This window comes from Miscanthus floridulus, chromosome 14, assembly GCF_019320115.1.
Source record: "Miscanthus floridulus cultivar M001 chromosome 14, ASM1932011v1, whole genome shotgun sequence".
Taxonomy (NCBI): Eukaryota; Viridiplantae; Streptophyta; class Magnoliopsida; order Poales; family Poaceae; genus Miscanthus; species Miscanthus floridulus.
This window is the reverse complement of record NC_089593.1, coordinates 85,991,358-86,002,926: the sequence shown is the minus strand read 5'-3', so window position 1 is coordinate 86,002,926 and position 11,569 is coordinate 85,991,358. Positions and strand designations below refer to the sequence as shown.

The 11,569-nt window shown below is 40.2% G+C and overlaps 1 protein-coding gene across 1 annotated transcript; it reads left to right on the top strand.

Annotated features, from left to right (window-relative positions):
- Nucleotides 1–7,049: 7,049 nt before the first annotated feature.
- LOC136503909 (uncharacterized) lies at nt 7,050–10,853 on the top strand (the record flags this gene model as incomplete). Its single annotated transcript, XM_066498832.1, has 8 exons — nt 7,050–7,136; nt 7,267–7,363; nt 8,419–8,480; nt 8,828–8,892; nt 9,201–9,307; nt 9,653–9,702; nt 9,923–10,008; nt 10,684–10,853. Coding segments are annotated over 8 exons (663 nt in total), but the record flags the coding sequence as incomplete, so codon positions are not given.
- Between the last annotated feature and the right edge of the window lie 716 nt (nt 10,854–11,569).

Genomic DNA, 11,569 nt, shown 5'->3' with positions numbered 1-11,569 from the left:
AGATGAAGAGAAAGCAGTGTAAGGAATTGAATAAGAAAGTCAAATTTCTTGAGCAATCCCTTGATGAGCTCAATGCCACTCATGAGAGGCTAATGGAAGCCCATGAGAAGCTTGGCAAAGCTCACTCTAAGCTTTAAAAGGCTCACTCCTCTCTCATAGAGCAAGTCAAAATTGAGGAAGCCAAGAAGGAGCAAGTGATTGTATCATATGATGTGGGACTAACATGTGATCTTATTGATGAATCTTTTTATAAGCCCATTGTAGTTGCTCCCACTAACACTTCTTGTAGCACTACTACTTCTCCTTCACCTTTGAGTGATGGTCTTACTTGTGATGCCTCACTAATGGTGGAAAATGAGACCCTCAAGAAGGAGGTGAATGAGCTCACTTGTGCCTTAGGCAATGCCTATGGTGGAGATGCCCGCTTGCTAAAGTGCTTGGGTAGCCAAAGGTTTTCTCTCAACAAAGAGGGATTAGGCTATACCCCCAAGAAAGGCAAGGCGGCCTTTGGCACTCTCAAAGCTAGCTTTGTGAAGGGCAATGGTCGGTTTTGCAATAGATGCAAGCAAGTTGGACATATAGAGCAAAATTGCAAGATTAGCAAGAACAAGATACCTAATGCATCCTCAATTAAATTTGATTCTTGTTACATACTTGTTAAGGGTGCCAATGGTGTGACGGCTAAATTCATTAGTACACCAATTGTGGGACCAAAGAAGAAGGCCATTTGGGTACCAAAGAGTTTGGTAACTAACCTTCAAGGACCCAAGCAAGTTTGGGTACCTAAAAAGAATTTATCTTCTTTTATAGGTCAATTATAAAGCCGGAGAAAGGCATTAGGTGCTTGATAGTGGGTGCACACAACACATGACCGGTGATCCAAGAATGTTCAATTCAATCAATGAAAACAAGAGCAATATGATTGATAGTATCACATTTGGTGACAATGGCAAAGGTAAGGTCAAAGGGCTTGGTAAGATTGCAATATCAAATGACTTGAGCATTTCCAATGTGCTACTAGTAGAGAGCTTGAACTTCAACCTATTATTGGTAGCTCAATTATGTGATCTTAGTTTCAAGTGCATATTTGGTGTGGATGATGTAGAGATTATAAGTATAGATGGCTCTAACTTGATATTCAAAGGATTTAGATATGAGAATCTATACTTGGTTGATTTCAATGCTAGAGAAGCTCAGTTGACAACATATTTGATCACTAAATCTAGCATGGGTTGGTTATGGCATAGAAGGCTTGGTCATGTTGGAATAAAACAATTAAACAAGTTGATTAAGCATGACTTAGTTAGAGGCTTGAAAGATGTCATATTTGAGAAGGATAAGCTATGTAATGCATGTCAAGCCAAAAAGCAAGTTGGTAACACACATCCTAAGAAGAGCATGATGAGCATATCTAAGGCATTTGAGTTGATGCACATGGACTTGTTTGGGCCAACCACATACACTAGCATTGGTGGAAACAAATATGGATTTGTAATTGTGGATGATTTCACTAGATACACATGGGTGTTCTTTCTTGTTGATAAGAGTGATGTGTTTGCAACATTCAAATCATTTGTCAATGGCATTCACAATGAGTTTGAAACAACTATCAAGAAAGTTAGAAGTGACAATGGTAGTGAATTTAAGAACACTAGAATTGATGAGTTGTGTGATGAATTTGGAATTAGACATCAATTCTCGGCCAAGTACACTCCACAATCAAATGGTCTAGTTGAAAGAAAGAATTGAACTTTGATTTACATGGCAAGATCAATGTTGAGTGAGTACAATGTGAGTCATTCATTTTGGGCTGAAGCAATCAATATGGCTTGCTATTATAGCAACTGACTCTATTGTCACCCCATGATGGAGAAGACACCTTATGAGCTTTTGAATGGAAGAAAGCCCAACATAGCATACTTTTGGGTTTTTGGTTGTAAATGCTACATATTGAAGAAAGGCACTAGATTGAGCAAGTTTGAAAAGAAATGTGATGAAGGTTTCTTGCTTGGTTACTCCACTACTAGCAAGGCTTATAGAGTTTGGAATTTGGCTAGTGGTACTCTCGAGGAGGTTCATGATGTGGAGTTTGATGAAACAAATGGTTCCCAAGAGGAAGATGAGAATCTAGATGATATAAGAGGCACTCAATTGGTCAATGCAATGAAGAACATGGACATTGGTGATATAAGGCTTAGAGAGGTGATTGATGTTGGAGATGACAAGAATCAAGTGCTCTCTAACTCAAATGTGCAAGCTAGTGTTTCTCATGATCAAGTTCAAGCAAGAACTAGTGATGACAAAGTGCAAGATCAACAACAAGTGGCTAGTTCATCATCTCAACCAAGTGATCTATCAAATGCAAGGAATCAAGTGCAAGTGCTTCAACCAACCAATGTTGCAAGAGATCATCCCTTGGACACTATCATTGGTGATATTTCAAGAGGTGTGCAAACTAGATCAAGATTGGCTTCATTTTGTGAGCATTTCTCATTTGTGTCATCCATTGAACCTAAGAAGATAGATGAAGCTTTGAAGGATGTTGATTGGGTCAATGCTATGCATGAAGAACTAAACAACTTTACAAGAAACCAAGTATGAGAGTTAGTTGAGAGGCCTAAGGATCATAATGTGATTGGAACCAAGTGGGTCTTTCGGAACAAGCAAGATCAAGATGGGATAGTAATAAGGAACAAAGCAAGATTAGTGGCTCAAGGTTACACTCAAGTTGAAGGTCTTGACTTTGGTGAAACATATGCCCCGGTTGCAAGATTGGAAGCAATTAGGATCTTGTTAGCCTATGCTTGTGCCCACAACATCAAGTTGTACCAAATGGATATGAAGAGTGCATTTCTCAATGGGTACATCAATGAGCTTGTGTATGTTGAGCAACCTCCCGGTTTTGAAGATGAGAAGAAACCCAACCATGTTTACAAGTTGAGAAAGGCTTTGTATGGATTAAAACAAGCACCTAGAGCATAGTATGAGAGATTGAGAGATTTCTTACTCTCTAAGGGATTTAAGATGGGAAAGGTTGACACCACTCTCTTCACCAAGAAGTTTGGAAATGACTTGTTTGTAATGCAAATCTATGTTGATGATATCATTTTTGGGTCAACAAATCAAGATTTTTATGAGGAGTTTGGCAAGATGATGGCAAGTGAGTTTGAGATGTCCATGATTGGAGAGCTTAGCTACTTCCTTGGTCTTCAAATCAAGCAAATGAAGAATGGCACATTTGTGAGTCAAGGCAAGTATATCAAGGACATGCTCAAGAAGTTTGGAATGAATGATAATAAAGCTATTAGTACACCAATGAGGACAAGTGGAAGCTTGGATAGTGATGCTAGTGGTAACATGGTGGATCAAAAGATGTATCGGTCTATGATTGGAAGCCTACTCTATGTGACCGCATCAAGGCCGGATGTGATGTTTAGTGTATGCATGTGTGCTAGATTACAAGCCTCACCAAGAGAAAGTCATTCGAAAGCAACAAAAAGAATATTGAGGTACTTGAAGCATACACAAAATGTTGGATTGTGGTATCCCAAAGGAGCAAGGTTTGAGTTGATTGGATATTCGGACTCCGATTATGCGGGATGCAAAGTTGAGAGAAAGAGCACATCGGGCACATGTCAACTATTGGGAAGATCACTTGTGTCTTGGTCATCAAAGAAGCAAAATAGTGTAGCACTTTCAACCGCCGAAGCGGAGTACATTTCGGGCGGTAGTTGTTGTGCCCAATTACTTTGGATGAAGGCTACTTTGAGTGACTTTGGAATTAAATTCAAGCAAGTGCCATTGCTATGTGACAATGAGAGTGTCGTAAAGCTCACCAACAACCCGGTTCAACATTCAAGAACAAAGCATATTGATGTCCGCCATCATTTCATAAGAGATCATCAACAAAAAGGGGACATTTGCATTGAGAGTGTGGGCACCAAAGATCAACTTGCCGATATCTTCACCAAGCCACTTGATGAAAAGAGGTTTTGCAAGCTAAGGAATGAATTGAACATACTTGACTTCTCCAATATGTGTTGATGCACCCCCCACTTATATGACATGCCTCTCCTTCGAGCAAAGCAAGGTAAAGTTGATTGACATGTCATCCATCCATTGCTAAGGACTTGTTTAGTGCATCTAGTCATTCTTATCTTGTCCTAGGCTCATTCATTAAAATCAAATGAATTTGATGCTTGTATGGTACCACTATTGCTTGTATGTTTGAAATGATCTAGTGGTAGCATATGACATGTTTGTGGGCTTGTAAACCTAGTGTTTGATCTAGAAAATAAGCTACAAGTGTTTATCTCAACATGGTATAAGATAACCCTTATTTGGAGGTGTGAAAAAGCTTGTCCTTGGATCAAACCGAGTTAAATATCTTTTGCAAGTAATCTAGATTGAACCAAATTGGGAAAATGATCCTCATTTCACATGGTTTCACCTCAACCTATCTATAATTTGAGCTCACCTTTTTATGCTAATTATTGATAAAGGAGGAGAGAAATTCACAAAGATAGTAAGATAGGAGAAGCAAATAAATGAAATGACATTGCAAATGAAATGACATTGTAAGGGAAAAAATAAAAAATGCACACAAGTAGGAGGAGCAAGCTCATAAACTTGTATGTTGCATTTAAATGCGCATTTCATATATTTGCTTGCATGGCACAAGTTCTAAATTTCAATATCCATGATTGTGTGGTGCATGCTAGTTATATGCTTGAATGGTGAAATGAAAAACTAGCATGCATAGGCTAAAGTAACTAGACTTATGTTTATTTTATGGAAACTAGACCCTTGCTTGTAATGTTGATCTCATGGGGTATTCTAGTTTTTGTGTATGTATAGTTACTAATGGTGCTAAGGATGGTATATTGGTGCACTCCGATTGGTATCACGCTTCAAAGGTCCATCTCTTATACCTTAGCATCATATGGTAGAAATTGTCTCCTATATTTCCTATCTAAGCATATGTGCAAGCTACAATCCAAATTCTTAGCACATATGTAGGGGGAGCAATCGCTACCATTTGGAGTTCATGAAACTTGTCCACATTCTTTTACACATGGTAAATATGCTTGGGCAAGCAACATGGATTCAATTAAATCTCAATTCATATCTTTGTGTGAGGGTTGTCATCAATTATCAAAAAGGGGGAGATTGAAAGCTCTAGTTTAGTTTTGGTTAATTGATGAAACCCTAAGTGCTAACCTAGTTTATCAAAGTGATTATGAGATAGGTAGCACTACTCCAAGTGATGAAGCAATGGCGAAGATCATGATGATGGTGATGGCATGGTGATGATCAAATGCTTGAACTTGAAAAGAAGAAAGAGAAAAACAAAAGGCTCAAGGCAAAGGTATAAATAGTAGGAGCCATTTTGTTTTGGTGATCAAGACACTTAGCGAGTGTGATCACATTTAGGTTAGATAGCCGTACTATTAAGAGGGGTGAAACTCATATTAAAATGCAGTTATCAAAGTGCCACTAGATGCTCTAACTCATTGTATATGCATTTAGGATCTAGTGGAGTGCTAACACCCTTGAAAATGTTTGTGAAAATATGCCAACACATGTGCACAAGGTGATACTCTTGGTGATTGGCACATTTGAGCAAGGGTTAGAAACTTCACCGACGCCCTAGATAGGAAAGATAGGGGTTCACAAAGTGACCGGACGCTGGTGGTGTAGTGACCGGACGCTGGGTTCAGAGTCCGGTCAGTAGTAGCAGTGAGCACGTGTCTCGGTCTTGTGACCGGACGTTGGCGTGAAGAGTGACCGGACGCTGGCAGGGTGCGTCCGGTCAGTGCTGACGTACGCTGACGTGAGGCGCACAGAGGAAATGTGGAGTGACTGGACGCCGGGTGAGTCCGGTCGAGCATGACCGAACGCGTCCGGTCGTGAAACTTCGTGTTTGGAACCTTACTAGAAACAACCGGACGCTAGGGTCCTGCGTCCGGTCACTTTCTAACTGACACATCCGGTCATCACGGGCGATCGACGTTTGAAGCCAATGACACGGGGCAAGCATCGGGCGATAGGACGCTCTATTTCTTAGGGGCTTCTATTTAAGCTCCATGGCCGGCTCAAGCTCACTCTCTTGGCCATTTGCATTGACATAGCAACCTTGTGAGCTTAACCAAAGCCCTCCCACTCATCTCCATCATTGTTTCATCATCATTGTGAGATTGGGAGAGAATCCAAGTGCATTGCTTGAGTGATTGCATCTAGGGGCACTTGGCATTCGTGTTTCACTACGGGATTCACTTGTTACTCTTAGTGGTTGCCGCCACCTAGACGGCTTGGAGCAGAGAGGATCATAGAGCTAGAGCAAGTTTGCATTTCGCTATTTGTCATACTAATCAAATTGCTCTAGTTGATTTGTAGATTTTTAAATAGGCTATTCACCCCCCTCTAGCCATATTAGGACCTTTCACAGGTGGATGCGGTCCCCGCGGTGTGCTGGAGAAGGGGAGGCGGCGAGCGTGCGACGACCTCGGGCGCATGCTACTGATGATGCTTCCTCCGTCGGTGGTGGGAAGGAGGAGGGATGGCGAGAGCGGGAGGCGGCGGCGAGCCAAGTTGGAGGAGGGAGAGGAGCGAGGCCAGGGAGAGCACAAGCAGCAGCACTGAAATGGGGAGAATCGACATCTTGTTTTTTTAGATGGAGAAGCCATGAGGAGAGCATTAGGGGAGCTGGTAAACTGAGCGGAAGGGGCACGAGCGGCGAGGACGGGAGCGGGGAATTCGGGTCCGTCCATCAGGACGCCGTGAGGAGAGCATGCATTATCGTGATTCCATCGGTATGGAAAACCCAAAAATACATCACAGATGCCACAGAGATCACCTGTATATATCCAATCAACCTCAAATCAGATGCCAGATGTCGAGCCGCTTGATATGGTAAGATGAAATTTTGGCATAATTCTATTTAATACCAAGCTATACTAATATGGCAAATGAAATATTTCAGTTGATCATAGGTATTTTATATGCTGCTCTAATATTGTGAACCCAACCATCAATATGAATATGATCCCCGACGCCCGCACCCCAACTCGTCGCCTTCCCCGTCCTTCCCGCCATCGTGGAGAGGTCAGGCAGCTGGTTCCCGCTGCTTCCGGACGGTTCAGTCTCCCAGCTTCACCTTGAGTTCACCTCGTTTTGTGACGCCGGGCGGCTAGCTGAGCCCTGCTGATTGCTCGTCCAGCACGCGGCGGTGGTTGCGCTGATTCGTTATCTTGTGAGCTGTTCTAGGAATCAGAGGGAGCAGGGTCAGCTGCCGCGATGTTCCCGTGGATCTCCCGGCTCGGGGCACGGCTCCTGCGCGAGTCTAGTGCCCACACGAGAGCTGGTTGGCTGTGAGGCCCGCTAAATGGGTCAAGTTGGGTCGGTCTGATGGGCTGGGCCGAATGGCTGAGTATCGTAGCTCTGGGTGTCGGTTACTATAGCAGCAGAACAATGTAACTACGGGACTTTAGTCCCCCATCGGAACCAGAGGAGGTGCTGAACCAACTTAAAAGCCTGAGCCTAGGAGAGAATAAACTCCGGTTCGAACATTTTGCGTGAAGCGATGACGAAAGCACAAGAGAGTTAATTAGCAGGTGTGATCCATTCAACGTGTAGAGTGGATCTTAGCCGTCTTCCTGGGTTAGAGCGTTACATTGGCATCTCTACTTTTCCTCTTGTTGCTCAAAAAAAATCTCTACTTTCCTCTTAGGGCCACGGCTGATGCTGATGTTGATATTGATTTTGTTGTGAGAAAAAAGCAATGTTATTTTGCTGAAACGGTTCGACTGATAAGTTCAAACAAACAAGGCCTAGGTTTTTTGGCTTAGAATTTGACGTTCCAAAGTTTGAAAATAAGGTTGTTTTAAATTAAATTCAGGGGTTGTCCTCTTATGAAAAGCTTGCGCCCCGGCGTATGTTCTCAAAAAAATCATGAGATAAGAGAGAAATTGATTCCATAGATTCTCGTGCTATGTTTCTATGCTCTTTGGCTCTCTACCCTACAAAACTGCAGTAGAAAAGTATCTCACCCCCACCCGTTTAACTAACAACAGTATACAAGCATATTCTACATTTGGCCATATTAACTTAATTGAATTGTGTCTAAATTGTGATTGTTAGAATATATTTCAATTCCAATCCAAACGGAGCCTTAGTTCATTTCCCTCTATTATAGGTGGCCTACTCGTTATTGGCTTTTTGCTCATTAGTTGTGATGAAATTTTGCTAATTAACTTCGACCAGCCCTATGATTCTGCGGAATGTTAATCTTGCAGTTGATACTAATGTTTCTTGCATTTTGGCTTTGAGATTCTCCTGAGTTTATGTATTGCTAATGTTGTACACTGAATGCTTGGTGCCTCCTTACCTATTGTTGATTGTTGCTACTTTGTCGGGCAGGAAACTTGCGAAGCCGTCGATGCATTTTGTATGGTTATGTTAACCGGCATTCGACCCCAGTGGTAACTCCTACTGTATTATCGTTGGTAAGAATTAAAGATTGGTAGTGAAGAATTTATTTAGATGAACATGTGCTACCCTTCTTTCCTGCTAATATTAAAGATATCACTAGTTATTGATTCGCTTAATCAATCGACATTGATTTGGACTATATATATTATTTTCATAATTTGTTTTTTATTCGATAAATCTATCTATACATTCCCCATTCCGTAATGGTTGTTGCAAAAGAAAATTGACATTCTTTTTCCTCAGTAAGTTAGCTTTTTTTTAGAGACTGCAAACAAAGCATTTGTACTGCAGGAGTGATGATTTCTCTCTCAAGTTTTTTTGTTTATATTTTTTTTAGCGAAATGTACTTTTGTCAACTGCAACAAGTGGTGAGCAGGATGAAAGCAGTCAGGCAAAATATAAGTAACTGCATTTGTCTCTTGTTTCATCCTCTTATATATCACGAAATTTGAACTCCCTAGTTGTCTTTGTATCTTGGAACCAAGTAATAGCTTAATCGAGATGCATCTAACATGGAATTCTTTTGTTATTCTTTGTCTCTCCATTCAAGGAGCTGCTCCTTACACGTCTAGAGGAATAGATGTTAGTAAACAATAGCCTGACCAATTTTACTGAATGTTGTGTTTACCTGTCAACAATTATTTTGGGTAGGGGGCTAGAGGCAGTCCTCTGATGATTGATGAGCTCATTTTTCTTTGTACTGCACACAGAATCTCTGTAACATTTGTTTATGTGGATGGCTCAGAAAAGACGATCTGTGTTCCAGTTGGAATGTCCATGTTAGAAGCTGCTCATGAAAACGACATAGAGCTTGAAGGTGCATATTTTCATGGAAATGTGCAATTCCCTTCCAGTGTGGTTATTGCGTCTATGGTTCTGTAGTCAGTTCCTGCTTGGTGATAAGAATATGGATCCTTTTTTATATAAAAAACAAACTAGTCATGTTCAATCACCTGACTCCATGGTTTTACAATTTTTTTATCAAAATACATTAGGTATCTTAATCTGGCCTTTTTATGTTCTCATGTTCAATCGACTAGCTCTATGGTTTTATCATTCTTCATCAATACATTAGGTATCTTAATCAGTCCTCTTAATGTTCTATGAACTGATTTTCAGCTGTAGTTAATGGTAACCTTCCCTGCTATTCTGGCTTCTGCAGGAGCATGTGAGGGTTCACTTGCGTGTTCTACTTGTCATGTAAAAGTAATGGTATGCAGTATGCTCGCAATATACTTTTTCAAATTTGTAATAATATACTTTTAGTAATGCTTTTTTTATTTTATACATTTTTTTTTCCTTTTAGCTAGTGGCTCATGTTGGGTTTCTTCTCTAGCCGTCTAACCTGCCCTAATTGTTTTGGGGCTTTATTGTTGTTGTCGTCATCGATATTTAAGTTCCGCTGCTAACTAGAATTCTTAAATTTATCCAGGATGTAAACTATTATTATAACAAGTTAGAAGATCCAACATATGAAGAAAATGATATTCTTGACCTTGCATGTGGACTCACCGAAACGTAAGTCAAAATCCTTCTAACAGAGTAACTTAGTACTCTTATTATATTGTCTCCTGAATTTTGCTATCTCTGTGTAACGGAGACAAACATTTCATTATTTGAGTTTCTGGGAGTAATCGTCAGAATCTGTTCTAAATTTGATGACTATGGGTGTTGACCTTTTTTGTAACAGAAATGGTGGGCCTTAGACAAGATCCAGTTTTTTTAATACTAGTCTTGAAAGTTTCCAAAACCAGTTTGTAGTCTGCATGAACATGGCTGTTATAGTGGCACCTAGGCAATAGGCATAATAAGTATGTTCATGAAAAATCGAAACTATGACAACTCCAACTAGTTCTATAAGAAATAACTAACAGCCTGTTCGTTTCGGCTTATTCGCTCGTATCTAGCTTATAATCCACGGCTTGAACAGTGTTTTTCTCTCACATCAAACTAGCCAGCAGTACTTTCAGTCATGGCTTATAAGACAATTCAGCCGAAACGAACAGGCTGTAATTTGGTCGTTGTGTACAGATGGCTCAGAATGCTTTTGTAAATTCATACATATACAACAAAATAATGCATTAGATGAATCACAACCATTAAGAAATTCATGCGGACCCCACCCAAAGTATTATTAGAGGTGGGTTGCCATAGTTTCATCGCTCTAATCTGACTTGCTGGAACTGTATTCAGATCTGCATGCCAAGTGATCGCGGAGCCTGAACTTGATGGTATGCGGCTGGCAATACCTAGAGCCTCAAGAAACTTCATGGTAGATGGCTATGTACCGAAACCACACTGAAGAGACAGTCATCTTGGGGAACATGGATTCTTACAAGAGTCATCTTGTGAGAGTGAGAGTTTGGTACTATGGTTTGTAAGACTAAGAGTCTAAGACATTGAAATATCAAACTTTGAATGAGTCAGCCGTACTCTTTTTTTCTTTTTAGGGCTTCTCATGAGGTGTGAATTTTATCTAGAAATGTTTTTAATGAGGTAATATTGCACAAACAGCTCAATAATATTGGCTTTTCTTATATCTTGTCTTCATTTTGTTAATCCATTGGTGTTTTCATATCTTGGCTTCATTTTTATTGATCTTGAAGACTGGAACTTTGAAATATATCTTCGAATTCGAGTGTTGTATGGAATAATGTTATTCGGAAAAAGTCTAGATCACCCCCTCACCTATAACAAGGAGTCTATTTCACCCCCAAACTATGAAACCGTCTGTTTTACCCCCTGAACTTTTCAAAACCGTCTATTTTACCCCCTGGACGGTTTTCAGCGGCGGTTTTGCTACAGTAACAACGGGTTTGCTACAGTGACAGCGGGTTTGCTACAGTACGGCTGGTTTGAATTTCTTTTTTTTATTTATTTTCGGTACATTTTTAAAAAATCATAGTAAATCATAGAAAAATCATAAAATGAAAAATCTAATTTTATTGGACTCCACATGAGTAGATCTACACAGTGAATATATAATACGGTATGCTTTAGTACAATTTTTTTTGTAGCTTTAGATTAATTGAAAAATCCAATTTTGTCTGTAATTAATTAGAATTTATCTATAACTAAG